This window comes from Cygnus olor, chromosome 5, assembly GCF_009769625.2.
Source record: "Cygnus olor isolate bCygOlo1 chromosome 5, bCygOlo1.pri.v2, whole genome shotgun sequence".
NCBI classification, from domain to species: domain Eukaryota; kingdom Metazoa; phylum Chordata; class Aves; order Anseriformes; family Anatidae; genus Cygnus; species Cygnus olor.
Window position 1 is genome coordinate 34,174,088 of NC_049173.1, and position 19,952 is coordinate 34,194,039.

At 42.8% G+C, this 19,952-nt stretch overlaps 2 protein-coding genes across 11 annotated transcripts; both read left to right on the forward strand.

Annotated features, from left to right (window-relative positions):
* Positions 1–38: 38 nt before the first annotated feature.
* JMJD7 (jumonji domain containing 7) lies at positions 39–8,683 on the forward strand. 5 transcript variants are annotated; one of them, XM_040557466.1, is made up of 8 exons: positions 39–139; positions 719–872; positions 1,816–2,069; positions 2,848–2,904; positions 3,622–3,717; positions 5,098–5,174; positions 6,219–6,378; positions 8,071–8,683. In XM_040557466.1, the coding sequence occupies exons 1-8, from the start codon at positions 73–75 to the stop codon at positions 8,157–8,159; spliced, it is 954 nt and encodes a 317-aa protein (XP_040413400.1). In that variant the 5' UTR covers positions 39–72; the 3' UTR covers positions 8,160–8,683. The 5 variants fall into 5 exon arrangements, with proteins under 5 accessions (XP_040413400.1, XP_040413404.1, XP_040413403.1 ...); XM_040557470.1 differs by having other exon boundaries at positions 719–789; positions 1,886–2,069; XM_040557469.1 differs by having other exon boundaries at positions 45–139; positions 668–872.
* On the forward strand, positions 8,612–19,751 carry LOC121070379 (acyl-coenzyme A thioesterase 1-like). Of its 6 annotated transcripts, none has more exons than XM_040557460.1 (4): positions 8,612–8,753; positions 9,010–10,017; positions 11,516–11,718; positions 13,018–16,849. In XM_040557460.1, exons 2-4 carry the CDS (start codon positions 9,564–9,566, stop codon positions 13,618–13,620), a joined length of 1,260 nt encoding a protein of 419 aa, XP_040413394.1. In that variant the 5' UTR covers positions 8,612–8,753; positions 9,010–9,563; the 3' UTR covers positions 13,621–16,849. The 6 variants fall into 6 exon arrangements, with proteins under 6 accessions (XP_040413394.1, XP_040413398.1, XP_040413399.1 ...); XM_040557464.1 differs by having other exon boundaries at positions 8,629–8,753; positions 9,112–10,017; XM_040557465.1 differs by having other exon boundaries at positions 8,706–8,753; positions 9,135–10,017.
* Positions 19,752–19,952: the final 201 nt, after the last annotated feature.

Sequence of the window (19,952 nt, forward strand, 5' to 3'; positions counted from 1 at the left end):
GGGCTGGCTCCGCGCCGGGGCCGGGGGCGGAGCGCGGGGCCGGGCCGGGCCGTGCGGGGAGGCGGCGCGGCCATGGCGGAGGGCGCGGCGCTGAGGGCTGTCAGGGGCTGCCTGGCCGCCTTCCCGAGGGACGCCCGCGGTGAGCGCCGGGCTGGGCCGGGCCTGGGCGGCCTCGTGGCTCCGGCCAGAGGCGCGGGGGCCGGGAGGAGCCCGCTGGGGAGCGGGGGGAGGCCGCGGGGCTGGCGGCGCAACCGTAGGGGGACGGCCACGCGTGGCCCGGGCGCCGTCAGCCCCTGAAGAAAGTGATGCGTTTGGGTTGTCTTCCGATGTGCAAAGAGGCAAAGCAAAGCGCCGTTACGGCTTCTGAGTAGCTTCTCGCCGTGTCTTTGCTGCCACCTCGGTGGAGGCTTTATAAAGGCTTTTATCAGAGGTGAATCCCCTGTAACACGCGGCCTTCCAGGCGGCACGGCTCTCCCGTGGGCCCCCAGCGGGGATGCGTGTGGGGGGAGCCTGGCTGGCAGCAGGAGGGTGCCTGCCCCTGGCCTAGAAGTGCTCTGCGACAAGGTCAGAGCTTTAACAGAGTGACTTAGGGAGTCTGAAGGGCACCGCTTGCTCTCAGTGACCACCAGTGGTTTGGGGTTTAAAGCCACTTAGAGCTCTATTACAGGGCGCTTCACTTGGGACGTGGAGTAAAACTGCTTCTCGTTTGCCTGGACAGAGTTGGGGTGGATGGAGTCTGTGCCGTATCTGGATAGGCCTCCGTCCCCGCTGGAGTTTTATCGAGAGTGGGTGAGTCCAAACAAGCCCTGCATAATTCAGAATGCCATCAGCCACTGGCCAGCTCTGAAGAAATGGACCTCAGCATACCTTAGGTAGGAATGAGCTTTTGAGCATGACTTGGGTTCAATTTAAGTTGACCCCACTGAAAGGCCCTTTGTTAATGTTTTTATTCATGAGATTATCTCAGATTCCTCTGTGCATCTGTATGAAGGTGTTCAGTCATCTCCTTTACACAACGTCCAAAACTCAAGTATAAATTTCTTCCTATGGACATACTACTCTGAGCAGTTCAGATTCTGTAGGAAGGGTGAGTATTTTGACTGGGTACAGCCAGTAGACTCACATTATCAAAACTGAGTCCATTCCTAGTGTCCTGACGTGTGCTCCACCCTGTATCCCCTCAGTTAGAGTGGGGCTGTAGTGCTGTAAAACCAGACTGACTTGTTTGTGACCAAGTGCATCCTGTTTTTTTTAAAGAAATAATGGAGCATTTTAAGAATGTCTGAATTTTAGAAAAGCAAGTTCTTTTTTGAGAGGGGATTATTGGTTAGACCTAAAATAAATGCATTTTTAAATTAAATTTCTCATTGAAGTATGGTCTATTAGTCTCAAAATGTATGTCTGTCAGTCCCTGTCTACACTTTCTCTCTCAGTAGCTTTTGAACATAAGGCCACACAAAATTGGCTGGATTGAGTGGTCCTGAGGATATCAGGCTCTGGCACAATTCATGAGAAGTGACTAAAGAGCGCCTTCTTTCTGTCTCCTCTGAGGAAAAGGGGAATACTTCATGAACTCACCTTGTAGAGATGAGAGAATTCAGAGAGGCAAAAGACAGTCCTGTTGCCTTGAATGCAAGGAGCAATTGGAGCAGAGTCCTTAATAGACAGTAGAAAATCTTGTCAAAAGATAGGCATCTACAGAAAGCCAGGCTTCTTATTTTTGCTGCCCATGAAGCATGTTGTTCTTAAAGTAACCAGCATCTAATACATGAGCCAATTACAGGTCTGGCCATAAACCTTTGATTTATTTTGCAGGGAGGTAGTAGGTCCCAAGGTAGTGAGTGTGGCAGTAACACCAAATGGTTATGCAGATGCGGTGTTTCAGGACCGTTTTGTCATGCCAGAGGAGCGCCAAATGCCTTTCATGGACTTTCTGGACATTGTGGAGAAGAAAGTGACCTCTCCCAACGTATTCTATGTGCAGAAGCAGTGTTCAAACCTCACTGAGGAGTTCCCTGAACTTGTCTGTGATGTGCAGTCTGACATACCATGGATGAGTGAGGCACTTGGTAAACTTTCTGTTTCTCCTACATTGAGTAAAATATTTTTTATATAACTTTAAAACAGTCATGCCACATACATGATTCTGTTGCTGGTTACCACTGCTCAGTTTGGTTCCATTCCCTTAGAAAGGAAAACTGGTGAAATAATCATAGAGTAATCCTAGTTTGGGGTTTGGTTTACTCCAAAATCAGCAACTTAATTGTGTTTTGTCACCATCACAATGAAACATTATGGTAGTAGTGCTGTACAGCACCTCTTTCCATGTAGTGGCTTTTTTCTGGTTTAGAGTCATGTTTGGACTTGAATTTGTGCTGTTGCTACCAAAGTTATAAGAAATGAGTGAACACACAACCTCGCTTTTGTATCATTCCAGGTGTTTGTTTCTCTTAAACTCTGTTCCATCGAAGTTGGTTTCTATTTTCCAGGATATATTTCCTTCAAATGTTAATTTACTGTGAGCTCATGTTCCTTTTGCAGCTAAACATAAATGTGCTGCAGTTTCTCTGTGAGCTAAATCTTAGGGATTCAGGATGTGAAAATGAAGATTGTAACCCTCAATTTGGCACTGGGTAGTGAAGCCTGATGGGCGCTACAGTAGCTTCCCGTGCAGAAGCTACTGTTGCTCACAGAGTGCTATTTGCAATGGAAACTGTCATAGTTAGGAAGGTAGCTGAAAGATAAAAATAAACCAATTTGCCAAAAAATTATTTAAAATGCTTTTAGACATGATGCTTCAAATTCCCTTTTTGTTGAAAACATTTTTTTTTTCCCCTAACCATTCAGGGAAGAAGCCTGATGCTGTGAATTTCTGGCTCGGAGAATCAGCTGCTGTGACATCTTGTAGGTATTGTATGGCGCTGTCTTTTCTGTGCTTTCAGTACAAGCTTAAGCAGACTTGTTTTGAGTTAGTGGCTCGGTAGAATGGTATGTTTTCTCTGACAGGGCAGTGCTACTTTAACATGCATTCTTTCAATTGCTCTTCTGCAGCCTCTCTCTGCTCTTTTCTCTGGGTGCATCTTCTGGATGTTGCATCAGGCAAGGCACTGATGATTTCCGTCCTGTTGATGTTGAGGCCAGCTTAGGTGTAAATCAAACCAGATCCATCCGTGCCAGGCCACAGGATGTTGTCCCACACGTAACTTTCTTATACAGCGCATTAGAGAATGCATGAAATTGAGGCAGGGTGCGCTTTGCTTGGCCATTCTGAACTTCAGGTTTTGTAAGAGTATTTGAGAGCCAGAAATCCCACCTGCTCTCAAGTGCCAATCAGTTGACTTCATAGCAGTTGGGTGATAGTGTCTATCCCAGATGTCATCGTGTTTTTGTAACCTGTATTTGTGTATTTCTGATAAGGTGATTTTGGAACTTGCTTGCCTGAGTACATTTGCTACATCATATTGCTGGTTTCCACTCCCACTGGCCACAAGAGGAGGAAGTGGCCTGATAATTAGAAAATGAGCTGATACTTTCAGGTCACTGTAGTTTTGGAGGTAGAGAAGGAAACAACATTGATTTTATTTTTCTCTCTTTTTACATCTCTTTTTTTCTAAATCTTAGTACATAAAGATCATTATGAGAACTTGTACTGTGTGATATCTGGAGAGAAACATTTTCTACTGCATCCACCGAGTGACCGTCCCTTCATCCCATATGGTACACAATTTACTATATGTGTATGTCTGGCAGCTGGAAAGGGGTGATATTAAATGCTGAAAGACGTAAAAATGGGGGCAGAGATAACATGTTTATACAGTTTTGTTTTTTTTCCACTGCACACAGAAATCTCCTATTGCGTGCAGCACATGGGTTTGTAATGCAAACATTATTCTGAGGTCAGGTTTTCCTGCCCTATAAAATAATAGGTTCAATGACACTTCTTGCAATCTCTTTAGCTTTAGAATATTTCAATTATTTGTGTCTTGTCAGTATGTAGCATGCCATCTTTGATGTTTAACAGGTTTGAATTCTTCCTGATCATTCTTTTCTTTAGGAAAAAAAAAGCCAGGAAACTGAAAAGCAAGTTGTAATTTAATGAAATATTTAAGTTACTAACAGAATCTCTGAAAGCTATATAAATGAACAAAGAGATTCTTATGACAGCATTACTTTGCCTGTTTTCTCTTTCTTCTTGTTGTTTTCCTGGGTACACAGTAGTCATTTGTTCTGTTACAAAAGTCATCTAGACAATTGACAGCTTAACTCCGTGCCTTATATTTTTTTTCCAATTCTTTGATTTTCAAATCTTCAGATCAGCTGAATGTAGAGTGCTATATGACACTAATGTAATTTTGCCTACGTACAAGCACAGCTCTGATGTTGTAATTATACTGTTTTTATTTTGTTTACAACATTGAAATACATGTCATATGATTCATATCTTGTAAAAGAAGTGACTGTTAAAGCATTGAACACAGATAATGCTTACATTTTGTAGTGCATAGTAAAAGGGTGACTCTGTCTTTTTGAACATCAGGTTAATGGAGAGAGACTCTCTCAAGTGGTTACAAAAGCACATTTGCTGAAGCAATGGAAGAAAAGCATGCTGCTTTTCTGAAAGTGTCTGAAGCGGGTGATAAGCCCTGTAGGGTGAAATTAAAAGTGAAAGGCTAGCCACAAGTCATTAACAGCTCTGGAAAAGGCTATCTTGCTAGACTGACCTAAGAAGAAAGGACAGAATATAGAATGCTGGGTAAGTCAGGGATGTGTTTATGACTTCTGAAAGGGAAACAAGATAGTTACTGGAACAAAATAGGACCAGGAGAAAAACAGGTTTTGAGGAAGAGAAGAGAATAATTTCTACGCGAAAAAAAGGTTGGAGTTCCAAACAGGAAGGCAGTTCAGTATTCTGGCTGACTTAAAATAAGACAAACCAGGAACTAGATAAAAATTGCAATGAACAAAGAGAAGGACAGAAAATTGAAAATGTTTTTTTCTTAATTTTTCTGTCACTTAGTGAAAGTGTGACATGCCCTTCCATTAGTTTCTCTGAGTACTACTCTGTGTTGTGCCATTTAATTCCTTCTGTGGTTCCAGAGCTCTATCAGCCAGCAACTTACCACGTATCAGAAGATGGCTCATATGAAATTGTGGATGAGAAGACTGCAGATAAGGTAAAAATGATATAAAGAACACAGTCGATGTGAAAAGTAAAGCTAGTTTTGCACACTGCTGAGCTCTTAAACCAAGCTTTTTGATGAATATTTAGAAATCCCACATTATTGGAAAGAATTCCCAGATATTTCACTTGTACGTTACTATTTGCAAAGAATACCCAGCTTCCACACAAAAAAGAATAAAATTACTGCATATCTGAAACCACTGATGTCATAAGCTGTCTCCCTTACACCAAACTTAAATAGATCCAGTAAAGGATTTTTAAATGAATCAACAATAAAGGAACTGATTTAATACAGTCCTCTGCGTTCACCTTTTCTGGTCCTCTACTCAGGGATGTATTTTGCTTTACAGCAGTATCACCCAGTGCAATAAAACATGCCTGTCTCAATGAATAAGTTGTGTTTGCTTAGTTATAGTAATATTTATTTGATTAGAATGTATAGATCTGAAGTCACTTTACAAAAACTCAGCACCCTTTTGTATATAATCTCTCTCTTTTTGTCTGTGCAATATGTGATTAATGCTACAGCTGAACTGGAGCCTGGGTTTTTTTTCTCTGTTTACAGAGTGATGCTCATAGACTCTAACAGGAGCATTCTTGTCATACATACAGTAAGGTGGAGTGCTGAGGTTTGTAACTCTGTAGGGCAAAGAAGAAATTAACGCAGGCAACAGGGATGTTCCAGCAGGAAGGAGGGTGTTTAGTTGACAGGAATCAAAGTAGATCAGAACACTTCAGAAGAAGAAAGGAATTTCTAAAATTTCAAAGGACGTTTTGAAAGTATGCCATGAGAGTGAAACTTGATGGCTGACATTTAGCAGCTTTTCCCTAATTAGAAATGCTTCACTGAAGAAGGCAAATTTTTGCATCCTTGACCTATTCTGAGTTGAGTGTAAAAAGCTGTGTAGCATGTGTAATGTTTTGCTAGGCAAAGTATGTTTCATAACTAGTGAGTTTGATTGTCAGTTGTTTTCCTGGAAGCTTGCTGGAAACGCTTGCCATGGTCAGTACCATAGATATACTCTTTTGCTTTCAGGTGCCCTGGATCCCTCTGGACCCTTTAAACCCAGATCTAGAAAGGTATCCGGAGTATGCTCAGGCAAAACCTTTGCAGTGTACAGTGAAAGCTGGTGAGATGTTATACCTCCCTTCTCTCTGGTTCCACCATGTTCAGCAATCACATGGCTGTATAGCAGGTAAAATACACAAGATTTCCAGGTATATTTTTGAATTGCGCTGGGTGTGTGCAGATAAGAGATTCCATAGCAAAGCATAACTGTGACCAAAGGTCCCCTTAATGTCATCTACCTCCCTTCAAGAAAAAATAAGAATATCTGCAGATGCTGATCCTGTTCTATTCCATGGGGCTATCTTCTTGCAGTTTGTTTTGCTTGTGATTCATATGATTGTCAACAAGAGTCAGGGATGTATCAGAAAAAAATATGTTTGTAGTTGTCAGATTAGGAGAAGAAAAGTTAATTCAGTGATTGTGATCCAGATTTTGTTTATGGTAGGGAGCTAAGTAGTTTGTCTGCCTAGTCTGATAACTGCAAGCGGGTCATTTACATACCTTTCACAATTAAACTGCATGTAGTGCATGACATTAGCACATCAGCAAAAAGGATTTGGGTGAAGAAAAGGAAACCAGAAACACAAGTTTTAGGTGTGGATGTAGACACAACATGGAAGCTACTCTGTTGTTATGCGAGCTGGAATTCGCTCTGACCCAGTCTTTTACCTTGCTAATAAGCCCATGCTTGTGTTACTGCTCCCCTGCGCTTATCAGAAGACTTCCATCTCTTTCTTTGTAGGATGCATCATCATCTCGCTTTTTATTTTTCTGCTTCCCCAGGAAAGTTCGGGAATTTCAAGCATTGCTCATTTGGTGCAGGTGGAGGGGTAGGGATGGGAAGTAGTGCAGAGTGTTATCATTATGTCCTCTAAATTTTGCAAGGTTTGCAGAAGTTTTTTCGTTGTCCTTCACCTGCAATAATCCTGCCTGCCCAGACAGAGTAAATAAAGTATTTTGAATAACATAGCATTAGTATTTGTGTTACACCGCAAATATTGCAAACCATTTTTTCAGTATTGGCAACAGTGTGATAAAAAGTCCAGTTAGCTATAAAGCAGTATTTCTAGTTCTCTTTTCCCAGTACTGCTATATCTGTCCTTAAAGACAGAAAAAGCAGAGTTGTTTCCAGTTGCAAACCCCCAGCCACTGTTTTTCTCTGTCTAGCAGAAACGCTAAAGGGTTGCTCTGTTTATTCAGCCTTTTGTTAACTGCACTGCATTCTGTATGCACTTGAAAATCAATATTTTCTTGGTCTGGTCCAGTGGGTGTTGGAAACTAGTGTATGCCTTCCTACAAGAACCATTGGTAAAACATTATATAGTGCTTGACTTAGGTTTTTTTTTTTTTTTTTTTTTTAAAGCAGATGTTACACCAAATTTAAATTGAGATTCAGAATTAAAGCACTGTCTAATTACTCACCATTTTGATTAAGTGGTTAGTTTGCCATCTGTCACACACTCAGAGAAAGAGAGTTTCCTATCCAGATACTAAACTTTGAAGTGTGTTTGGTATCTGCAGCCTAATTAGGAGGAGACATTTCATGTTCCTATACATTTTGCCAGTTTCTGCTCCAAGGAATCCCAAGGACAGTCTAAAGAGGATGTGGTTTGAGTTGACGGAGTTGCATTGGCAGCAAAGAACTCTAATGTTTGCTCACGTTACCTTTGGCTGTAGTCAAAATTTTACTCATTCCAAAGTTCAGTCACTAACAGGGAAACGCCTGAACTAGCTGAGCTGTCTGAAACATTGTGTGAACGTTTGTAAATCATTACATTACAGCTCTAGGAATGCCTTTTTTTTTTTTTTCTCTCCTCAGTGAATTATTGGTATGACATGGAATATGACCTAAAGTACAGCTATTATCAACTGCTAGATTGTCTCACAAAAGCTGTGAAAGTGTTATAGCAGAGGTGGGAGACTTGAGCTGGCAATCTTCCTCCCTGATGTGATGCAGTCATCAGCATCTGTGACTGGAATACAGACCTGATTCAAGTGAAAAGAACTGAACACTGAATTATCTTCAACAACGAATGTCAAACAGCTCATGGCTATTTTGCTTGATTTCAGAGTCTCAGGTCAATTGGCCAGGTTTTCCGGCTTGTAAGTAGAAGATGCGATATCAGCATTTTTAGGACTTTGCATATTGCCCCAGTGATGGTGAACAGAATAAAATTTGAAAGGAGGCAATCCAGGTTTTGGAAGTCCCAAAACAGAAGCCATGACATTTATTTAGGTCTACAGATGGTTTTTGTAACAAGCCAAAGGAAGAATCTGCTCTGCCACCCATGCGTCAGGCTGCATCAGTCCAACGCATACATCCAGCTTAAGGCAAAAATCCTGTCCAGTTGTGATCACTAAGTTCAGTTGCTGTGGTGTTTTGGTGGTGAGAAGTTACAACTTCTGCAATAAAAGGCCAGTTTAAAAGCTTACTTCTGTACTAATTTCTGACATTTCTCAAATGATGTGATGCATGGAGAACATTTAGAAGGATGTGCAAAGGTCAGTGGTGGCTATGTTCCCTGTTAAGCTACATGTTTTTATTACCAGTTTCTATTTCTTTTCACCATTGTATTTAAATGTAGCTGCATTTTGTTACATCCTTGGTAGTTTTAGAGTTACTTTGCCATGTCTTCAGTCAACCTGCACGTCACCTCTACATGTATTAATCGGGAAAATGCAGATACACTTTAGATAAGTTTGACTATTCTGAAGAAAATTTTTTTTTTTTTACCTTTTTAACTTTTTTTTTTTAAAGAAACACAGCTGAAACCTAAAACATCATTTCACCTCGTGGTTCTTGTTCAGAAATTACTGCAAACTCAAGAGGGATTAAAGACAGGCTTTGTTTCATGACTAGATTAAAATGTCATGTTGCTCCAGATTTTCCAGTTTGTTTGTGCTTACCGTGCCTTGACAAAGGCGCCTGAGCCCATTCTGCGGTCGAAGCTGAACTTCCCATGGTCTGGGGGAAAGGCCGTGTGAGTATCTCTTTCTGCCACTTGAGGTTCAGGGGTTTAGTCTTTATATGACCAGAAATAAAAGTGCACAGCAGGAGCAAATGACAACTTCTGTCCTTGCAAGCTGGTTGTGTTTTCGTAGGACACCTGAGACGAGGTGTTTGGAGTGGTGTACCTGAACTACATCTCCCAGCAGCCTGTGCTTGCTGGCTGGAGGAAGCAGTCCCGGTGTTTCCTCCTGGACTTTGGCAGAGATTTTAAGCGTGAGAAGCGCCAGGCTCTTGCTGTTCCTGTTTCACACAGCCTGCGTCTCATCAAACACCAGCAGCCTCCTCTCCCCCAGCAGAGCTCGATGGCGGCGCAGGTGACGGTTCTGCCTTCCCTCACGTGTCTGTTCGACGACCCCGTGCAGATCTGCGTGACAGGTCTTCTGCCGCAGCAGGAGGTCACCCTCAGAGCCTGCCTTGTGGACGAGGGTGGGGAGCTCTTCCAAGCCCACGCTCGCTACAGGGCTGGGAGCAGCGGGGAGCTCGACCTGACCTGCTCCCCAGCTCTGGGGGGCAGCTACTCCGGAGTGGAGCCTATGGGGCTGCTGTGGTCTCTGCGCTCCAAAACGCCCTATAAGCGGCTGGCAAAGAGGAACGTCCTGACCCCTTTCTGCGTGGACTTGGAGGTGTATGAGGGCCACGGGGACATGAGCCGGTTGCTGGGAAAATGCACCCATGAGCGAAGTTTTTTAGGAGAGGGAGTGAAGAGGATTTCAGTCAGAGAAGGTCGGCTTAAAGCAACTCTCTTCCTCCCTCCTGGTGAGTTTTAATTCCGTTCTGCCTTTCCAGGTGTGAGTTGCATCGTACATTGTGCACTGCAGCCACTCAGCAAGCTGGCACAAAGCCCCCATTATGGTTCCCTCAGCTGGCACCGTGTCCAGCCACTGCCATCCTCCCAGTAGCGCAGGGCTGCCACAAGCTTTGCCCAGGCGTTGCAGAGGCAGGGGGTGCGGTGAGGGCAGCAGCAGCAATGCGAGGCATCTCCTGGCTTCAGCTGAGCAGGGAGCAGGACCTCTCCTGGCTGAGGGACCTGGGGAAAAGTGTGCTTATTTCCCAGCTCTTCTGACAAGCTGAGAGGGCGGAGGCCCCTGGTTTTGGCCAGAGCTGTAAGGTGAGGAGTGAAGAGATGAGGTGGGAGCAATGGGCTGGGGTCATAGTCGGTCAGGGCTGCTCCAGCAGCTGCCGCAGACTCTGGACTTGTGTCTCTGTCTCTCTTTGGCTTTGGGAAAGCCAAAGGAAGAAGTCTGTACCTGCTCAGCTGAGCAGCTGAGCTGCACGCGATACTTAGAAAGATGGGGGACAAACAGGGAAGGCAAAACCTTACACAGACATCACATTTGCAAAGTTCTGTATAGAGGCAAGGATGAGACTGGATCCTGAGTAAGGCTCTGAGTCCTGAACTGTTTATTTTCCTTGAGCAGTACCTAAATGTGAGTATTTTGCTCTGAAGCAAGTAAAAAGTCCCTTGCAGCTGCTGTGACACCATATTTTGTTATGGGAAGTTTCAGCTGTATCTGGTGGTAAGAATGGGCAGAGCAGCAGCAGGAAATGAAGATCATACGGCTGCAGGAGGAGAACTGAGAAACCCAGAGGTGGTTACCCAGATGAGACTGAAGCCTGAATTGGTGCACGTCAGTGATGGCATTTGTTGATGCATTTCATAAGTCAGGTGTTCCCTCCTCGGAAAAGCTGCTAGCTGCTAGCACAGTTACTGAAAGAACTCATGTAGTGATACTGCACTTAAATCAGTCCCCAATGGCCTGACAACATCTAGGCCAATTTCAGCTGAAACTGGTGGTGGGAGAACAATGCACAAAATACAAACTTCCTATAATAAATTCCTAGACAAGAGAAGAAATATCCAAATTAGCATTCTTACAGGGAGAGAGGTGCTGTAAGGTGAACTCATCTTCATAATTACACAGCAGAGAACTGACTAATGGAGAGGGACTGTGGAAACTAGGTTTCATACTCTGGGCTGCTCACAGAAATGCTTGGGATAATCCATATAGGAGACAATCATACAGGAGAGGGAATAGTAATTTCTTTATAATCATCTCAGTTAATTAGGCTGGGAAAAAGAGTCCAGTTATGTTGAGTGTGTGCCTCAGAATGAGAACCTACATGTGTAAAGCTTCAGAGGATGATTTCCTTTTGATATCTACAGTCTGTATGTGCATTGAGGGGGTGCTACTGAAAAAGCAACTCTAGAAAGTTTTCTTTGTGAGCGTGTATATATATTTATCTCTCACTGCAGGACCAGGACCATTCCCCGGACTTATCGATTTGTATGGATCTGGAGGAGGTCTTGTTGAATACAGAGCAAGTCTTCTTGCTAGCAGAGGCTTTGTGACTCTGGCTCTGGCTTACATGGCCTTTGAAGATCTACCTGCTATGCCAGAGATTCTCGAACTGGATTATTTTGAGGAGGCTGTACGCTTTTTACAGAAGCAGCAGCAGGTAGGAAACAAATTATGGTACTTTTCCTACTGGAAGATACTCTCTAATTTCCTAATGTGAAATGCTATAGGTCACTGAATGCATGAAAATTTCTGAGATGTAAAAGGAGAGAGCACATTCAGACAGCATGATCTGAGGTGGAAAACACCATGCCTCAACTCCAATTTTACAAGTAGTTGGATGAAAGTTTTGCATAGCACCTTATGACAGTCCATGGAGTGTTGTGCAAACGAGTATTTGTGTAATATTTGTATCAAAGTAGTTCTCAGACTAGAAGTGCAACTTCTTAAGCACAAGTTTTTTTATTTAAAAAAAAACAACAAACAAACACAAACAAACAAGAATTTAGAAGGGAAAAAAGTCCTTTGACTTTTTCTACTATTTCTGAGAGGTTTCTGATTCTGAGTAAGTTTCACAGGACGGTAATAAAATGCTGTAACAGCAGGACATTTTAACAATTATAGTACTGGAGAGTATGCCATGTTTTAAGAAGCTGGGGTGGTATTAGGATATGTATGTGGGATGAGAAAAACACTTATGGCAATATATCATAATACTTAAGCCAAAAGAGACCAAGAGAAATTAAATGTAATTTAAGCTTTGAATGCAATGCTACTTAATGTGGTTTTCATTTCACAAAGTTGATCATGTCAGCCCAGGATATGAGTAATTGATAATGGTTGTTTCAAAACTGTTTGTGTTGTTCCTCATCGAGCTGTAAAACTTCCAGAGTATCTTACAAGACGCACATTACAATGTGAATTTGGTGTGAAGAGCCTTCACTATAAATAAGTTGATTTAAACAGTTGGGCTTACTCGGCACCAGGCATAATCAACCTTGCGTGTTCCAAGACAAAACAGAAGATAACAGGTCAGCTGTAGGAGAGTATGAAAAAACAATGGCAAGAAAGAAAATCAATGCATGTAAACCCATGAAAAATTGGTTTTCCACAAGGAGCCTGAAGAGAGCAGGCTGGGACGAGTGTTTGGAGGCAAGAGCAGTAAAATGTTCAGTACTGAGAGAAAGTGTCAAGCCAGGGTGCAGAAGAAGCAAAAAGGCTTTGTCTATGGAGTTCACCAGGAAGAAAAAGTGTTACAGGGGAAGAAATGCAGAGTTCATGGTCATCCTTCTGGAGGCTCAGCAAAGGGATCAATATGGGGGAGAGAGAACATGAATAGAGAAAGGGCAAAAACCAGGTTTTAATCATACAAGGAGTGAGGAAGCTGAAGAGGGGGGAGATGTTATGTCAGCCCAGGATATGAGTAGTTGATAATGGTTGTTCCGTAACTGTGTTTCAGGTGAAGGATACTGGGATTGGCGTTTTGGGCTTGTCTAAAGGAGCTGACCTAGCCCTTTCCATGGCCACGTTCCTACCTGGCATCAAGGCAGCTGTCAGCATATCTGGAAGTGGTTTTAATTCTTTCATTCCCCTGCGGGGGGATGGCTTCACTATTCCTCCCCACCCATATGATCTGGGGAGGATGAAGACCAGTAAGGAGTCCGACCTAGTAGATTTTTCAGAAATCCTAGATGATCACAGGGACCCCGCAACGTGGCATTGTCGCATTCCCATGGAGAGGTCCTTGGCCAAGTTCCTCTTCTTGTCAGGGCTGGATGACATGAACTGGAAAAGTGACCTGTATTGCCAGGATGCTGTTCAGCGCCTTCGGCACTGTGGACGGAAGGTGGAGTTTTGCTCCTATTCTGGAGCAGGGCACCTCCTGGAGCCACCATACCTGCCTCTGTGCCAGGCTTCCATCCACAAAGTGCTTGGTTTGTTTGTGCAGTGGGGAGGACAATGGAGGGAGCATGCCAAAGCCCAAGAAGATGCGTGGCACAGGATACAGGCCTTTTTCCGGCAACACTTGATGGACTCGGGTATTCCTAAGAGCAATCTGTAGTAGAAGTGTCGCTGTCAGTGGTGTCAGCTATGGTGGCAGGGTTAGTATTTAATTTCTCACTGTATTAGGGCCGGAATCCTGGAAAACTATTCAAAGCTTCCTAGCCTACCTCTCTCTAAACACCATTGTTGCATAATTGTGTATTTTCATTTCTCAAATAATTTCCTGTTTTTGAGTTGAATTTTAAGTGTCATCTGTCCCCAGCTACACTGTAGACTGGCGCCATCTGATCTGTCTGTGCTGGAGCCATCAGTGAGAGCCCACCATCCTGTCATGCAGACTGTGTTTGTGCCCAGCTGTCTTTGCTTTCAGTCTCCAACCCTTTCCCTTGGTAGCAGGAAATACTCTCAAAGGAGGAGTCCTTCATTGAATTGTTCAGTATTACACCTTTAATTACCTTAAATATAAACAGTGGTTTCTCAGGGCAATACATCAGTACATGTATTCACCTTTCCTCTTGGTATGTCATTTTCTCACATTCCCTAGTAAAAAGTATGCTACAATTCTGATATGAACTGAATAAAGAGGCACTCTTCTGACTTATTCTGAAGTGCAGTGACAACGTTTTTTTCTGGTACTTCAAAAGCCAGAAGAAATTAATCTTACCCTGGTTGCACTGGTTGTATCTCCTGCTGACTCCAGATACCTTACATGTCAGATGGAAGTTTGCACTGTGCTACTCAATAAATACAATGTGTACGTGTGTATGCACACTTTACTTGAAATCATCTGAATGAAGTCTTTGAAGACTGTCTTTATGCCTGTAAATACACAGGCAGCAATCCTGGTGCAGTCACAAGCTATCCCTTCACCTGGCTGAAGAGTTTCTGTACAGGAGTCCTTACCTCTTGTCAGGAACAAGAATGGGGGAGTTTGCAGAAGGGTTCTGCACAGTGCTCAAGATGGGGGTGTTGCAGATGCATTAAGTACCCGCTTTTGAATGTTGAAGCTTAGTTTATCCCTGTTTTGGGGAGGAAGAACAATACCATGGCTGCTGCTGAGTTCCCAGGAGCCCTGTGGAGCAGACTGTCCTCCCTGTCTTGCTGCTACAGCAGAGAGCTGTGGGCTCACTGGCAGCTCGGAAATGCCACACTGAAGAGAGGACTGACGCTGCCTCCTGGGGAAGTGTGTATTAACCTGCCCTCTGCTGAGGTACAGACCTGTTGAGGACAGCTGGGATGTACCTCTCGCAATTGCAGGGTACTGGCAGACAGCAGCTTGCTGACATTTTCCAGAGATCAAATGGTACCAACTGAGCAAATTTTGCCTCCTGGAGCAGTCGAGGCTCCCATTCTGACCACAGAAGGAGGTGGGGGTCCATCAGGATTTCTGTTACTACCTCTTCATTTCTCTTTGTGCTGTGTGCCTTGTGTCCTGCACAAATTGTGGTGGTTGTAAATGTTTAGTGAGTGGCTAGGACCTGACAGAAGAGCAGTGTGTAGCACCAAGGGAAGTCAAACACATTTGAGCAGTTCAATTTGGATAAGGGACATTTTCTTTTCCCTCATTTGTCTGTTTTATTAAAGCTGTCAGAAAAGCCTGGGTTTTCCATCCAGATTTGTCTCCGACTCAGGCCACTGTACTGTGAGAGTCTCTGGAAGATGAATAATTTTGTTCTGTTTTTACTGAACACAGCGAGGCTTATGCAGTACAGTGAGTTTTGTGGGACAACATATTATTTTAATCCCTTCTGAGATGAAGACGAACTTTCTCAGCCTTCAACATGCAGTTTACAGACCTGTGTTTTGAATTAGAATATTGTGAGCTTCTGAGAAAATAGATTTCCTTTAACTAGAGGAAACTGCAGTTAAAAGGAAAAATACTTTGGGCCAGCAAAGGAACAATGGGTCAGCGATGCTTTCTTATGGTCTGTTACGTTGCTGGTTTCAGCAGTCACGTTCAAAGAAATCATTGCTGCAACAAGAGGAGGGAGGGAGCTGCAGGGTGACCCCATCGATGACAGCACTACATAAAACCTCTTTGTTGGTCTGAAATTAAAGCTTTGCTATCCAGTTGAAGCCCATTTATTTACCACTTGGATGGCAGCTGGCAAGAAAGGTCGAAAAGGCTGATGAAGAAGCAAGGAAGACTGAAAAAGCTGATTTAGCTGAGCAGCTCTGTGCCATATACAAACAAGAAAATAGGTCAGCCAACGCAGTTGCACAGGGTATTCATTTTAAATCAGCTGGCCTTTTTAGAAACTCGTTTTTGAAAGTTATCTTCAGGAAATAGAAGCTGGAAGGAGACTAACATCAAGTAATTGGAAATGGCCTAATTTCAATACAATGCTTCTGCTTGTTCTTGAGCATGTTCTGCAGTGACAGAGCTTTGAATTGTTAACATTTCTTCTGCTGAAGGGGTGAGTTAGACGAGTGGGGCTAAGATGACATTTTTCCAAGGTTTTCTAAGGTAGTGGCAAAGATTGTACTAATCATAGCCTGTAGAGTCAGGCAGCTTTGCATAGTTCCTGCAGGGTTACAGAGGACAGACAACATTATTCAAGAGCAATGTGAAAGTTACAATTTAATTAAAGTTAATAGATCTTCAGCTGCAAAAGAGAGACCATGCCAAGCACAACTGATAAAAGTAATAAAAAGGGGATGGGGAAAGCTTTTGTTGTAGTCTGCTTGTAATTGAAAAGTGCTTCAGATGAAATAGCAGATCAAAAAACTAGCCTGAACCAAAAAATCTTGACTTGATGCTTGTATCAGTCCTTTTGTTTAGCACTGCATATCTTAATGAGAAGAGCTTGTGACATGGCTCCTCAGAAACTGGGAAGCAATATCTTCTCACATGTAAGCTGATACAGGAGAGATGAAATATCTTTGTGAAGGTACCTATACATCGAGTCCTACGTCTCTGCAGTAATGGCTATTTGAGACTTCAGCAGAATTTTACCAGGAACTGCGCTGAACAAGGAGATTTCAGTGCAAATGTGCTCCTGTAACAGCAGGAGCTTCTGACCTAGGAGAAGCAGCGTCTCTGGATGGCTTCTGCAAGCAAGCTTGTTTCATGGCCTCAGGGCAGAAGGTTTGAAGTGAAAGTTGAGAATATGTGAGGTGTAATTAGAAGTGCTCTTTCCCCATTCTCTGTTTCTGTCCCGTGTGTTTGGCAGCCTAAAGACGATCGGGGACTTTTTTTTTTTTTTTATTCAAAGCTTACCCAGTTCTCTAATACATTACCAGATCATGTGTTATCAAGCTCTAGGATAGGACCACCATTTGATGACAAAATAATAAAAAAAAATAATCAAAATTTTGGCTATGGTAGTATTTTGCTAAAAAATTTATAATTTTACCATTTCGGAAAAAAAAAAATCACCATTCTGCACTTTTTAGTGCTTTATGTATGTCATTTGGAAATGGAATCTGAGCCAAGTGTAGTATTTAGTGCAGAAAAGGCGATATTCTGACTGAAGCTTGGCTAGAAGGAAAATTAATGCTTCCAATGAACTAATGCTCTCTGCAGCAATTTCTGTAAAACAGCACTGTCATTTATCATTGTCCAGACAAAATATAGGGATTCTAAAACTCACTGTTTTTTCAGAGTCTTTAAAAATTGGCCGTGCAAAATGTACATTAAACATAAAAATGTCTGTGCCCTGACTCCAGATACCACTTAGAGAAAATAATTAAATAAGTTGCATTCTATTAATTTAGGCTTATATCTTTTCAGTATCTTAAGCCACTGAACATTTAACACCTTGCATTTAGACTCTAAATTTATGTCTACATTAATGTCACTTTAGTTAAAACTTGTGTTTTCCTGTTCCAGGCTGTTGAAGAATACCTTACTGCCCAAAGGGATAGCCATGCTGTTTTCCTGCTTGCTGATCAGAAACCCAATCCTGGAAAAAAACACAAAACAAAACAAAAAACACAAAAGGAGATTAAAATGTTTAGCTGGGTCAGAGGAGGAAGTAGCAGGAACATGCACTGGGGTATCAGGTGAGCCTTTTGGGGTTGCTGTGGCACTCTGCCAATCCAAGATAACTGAGTAGCTCTAGCAGAGCTTTTGGTTATGTTTGTAATAACCAATCCAGTGGATTCTAAATTCTGCTGCAGTAATCAGCTGGTTTGATCTTGTCATTGGAGCCTGTAGGTCACAGAGCAGCCAAGGCTAGGTACAGAGCCAAGTGTTGTCTCAAAAGACAAACTGTTATGACTGAGCAAGAACAAAACACTGGAGGAGCCATTAGGCACACTAGCAGAACGCAGCTATCTGTAGAGCATTCTTGTTCATAGCCAGCCTGCTCAACTTTAAATTTCTGTTGACAGAAGTTGCAAAATGCCAACAGTCCCAGGAAGACCAGGTTCCCTCCCTGTGTGACGTCAGAGAAGTACACAGGTGACAGTGCAATTTGTACATAAAGATGTATAAAAGTGATGCAGTTTGTCTTGGAGTGAGATAAAAAGGGCAAATCTTTCAGTCTGCTATCTCTGATGCTCTGTGAGAATCTCCTATGTAGGTTAGGTTGCTGTTACGTTGGTAAATACGTGCACTGGTTGAGCTGCCTCTGTTCACAAATTCTGGATGCTAAGGCTAAAAATTCAAGTAGGAAGCACTGCCTTTGAGGTCAGACCTTGACACTGCAGAATTTGGGAATGACCATGTGAGCTGGACTCACTGCATTTGGCCTGCTACCAGCCATCGCTCCCTGCCAAGCACTGAGTGTGACACAAATACCAAACTTCTGTGCTCCTTTGTGCCACTGACAGAGTATTGCTGATGCTAGATTTAAATCCTCAATTAGATAAAAACACATCTGTCCTTTACTTCAACCACATCGACTGTGTTTCCCATTGGTCCTCAAAGCATCTTTGATTTTATAAAGACTGGGAATCTGTTGAGAATGGTCCCCCACTCTGCACAAACAAACCCACTCTGTGTGACTTACCATCACACCAGTGCACAAGGATCCTATTAGGTGCAATAGAAAAGCATTGGATAAATTTATGTAGGAGGGATCCTTCAAGATTAGCTAAATTCAAAGACGCTGCCTCTGCCTCTCAGAGACCCAGAACCACAAATTATATGAGCCTGGAAGAGGGTTCTGGAGAATTACCACAACGGACTTGCCCTGTTCCTGCACTCTTCTGTGGACATCTTTTTTGACCACTGGCAGAGCCAGGGTGCTGGGCTAGATGGTCTTCTGGGCTGAAGCAGAGAAATCAGTTCTTGTTTGTATGTTTGTTTGCTACATGGTGTTTTTTTATTTATTTTTTATTACTATGAATATGTTTGCTTTTGTAATGGAGTTCTGTTTCAGATCTTCAGAAGTCTCGCACCAAGTTTTGCTTCAGTAGACAAAGTGCACTCCAGCTGCTTCCCCCTGTTCATGCTCTGGCACATAATCCCACCTACTTGTTCCTAAATTCTACACTTTACTGCAAAGCAATAGGTGAAAAGAAACCTCAGAAACTGTGAAGTTAAAAATAGGGCTTGCTCATGTGCAGTGATAACAAGCGTTTAGAAAATGCAATAATCACGCAGTGAAAGGAGAGCAAACATGAGCAAAGCAGAGGAAGAGATTTTGATTTTCCTTATGACACCTTGTCATTTGTTTCTTGTGAGGGTTAGGAGCTTTTTCTTATCTCGATGTAACACACCATGAGTCAGTGTTAAGGTGCCTTTGATTATAACCTCAAAATGCTCAGCAGATTCACACCTGTTTCTAATGTGGAGACAGTCCTATCTTGGCCATCTGTCATGTCAAGGATTTAATCGAGATGTCTTTTTTATTTCCAGGGGAACTTACATGATACTAATATTCTTGAAGATGGGAATTTTTAGATGACGTGCACAAGAGGAATAATCCTTTTCAGTTTGTGACAAGAGTGGGTTAAGAGCAGCTGAACTGTACACAGGTCATGTGGTGTTAAGTCAGGAGCAAGCTCTTGGTCCTTCCTTGCAGCACCATTGCCCTGCAGCACTTGGGGCATTCGTCTTTCTTGTGATAGGAGTAGCAATGTCTAAAGGAGGAGAAATGAAATATTTTTGGTATCTTTCTCACTTGACAGAGACCTGATTGTTACATCAAGTGGACACCAACTCTCAGTAAACCCTCCGTTAAATTCCCAGCATGCAGCCCTGGGCTGCTGTCAAGAGCTGCAGAGAGAACACGCTGCTTTATCTTCGGGGATGTGCCAGTGGAGTGTGTGCTGTCTGTTGGAAAGTGGAGCATGATTATGTTGTTCTCCAGTGAAAACTATGTTTCAAAGGTCCTTATTTGCTGATAAAGCCGTCTTTTCATCTGTCAGGAGAAGTTTGTAATTGGCAATTCATATATAGATGGGCTTCTTCTCTCAACTGGACTACAATTTATGCAGATG

Bases quoted from the DNA above. Each gene is read 5' to 3' on its own strand.
- JMJD7 (XM_040557466.1), top strand. From the start codon at position 73: ATGGCGGAGGGCGCGGCGCTGAGGGCTGTCAGGGGCTGCCTGGCCGCC. The intron at 140-718 runs GTGAGCGCCGGG...TTGCCTGGACAG, and splicing joins CTTCCCGAGGGACGCCCGCG to AGTTGGGGTGGATGGAGTCT. The intron at 6,379-8,070 runs GTAAAATACACA...TTCTCTCCTCAG, and splicing joins ATCACATGGCTGTATAGCAG to TGAATTATTGGTATGACATG.
- LOC121070379 (XM_040557460.1), top strand. From the start codon at position 9,564: ATGGCGGCGCAGGTGACGGTTCTGCCTTCCCTCACGTGTCTGTTCGAC. The intron at 10,018-11,515 runs GTGAGTTTTAAT...CTCTCACTGCAG, and splicing joins AACTCTCTTCCTCCCTCCTG to GACCAGGACCATTCCCCGGA. The intron at 11,719-13,017 runs GTAGGAAACAAA...ACTGTGTTTCAG, and splicing joins TTTTACAGAAGCAGCAGCAG to GTGAAGGATACTGGGATTGG.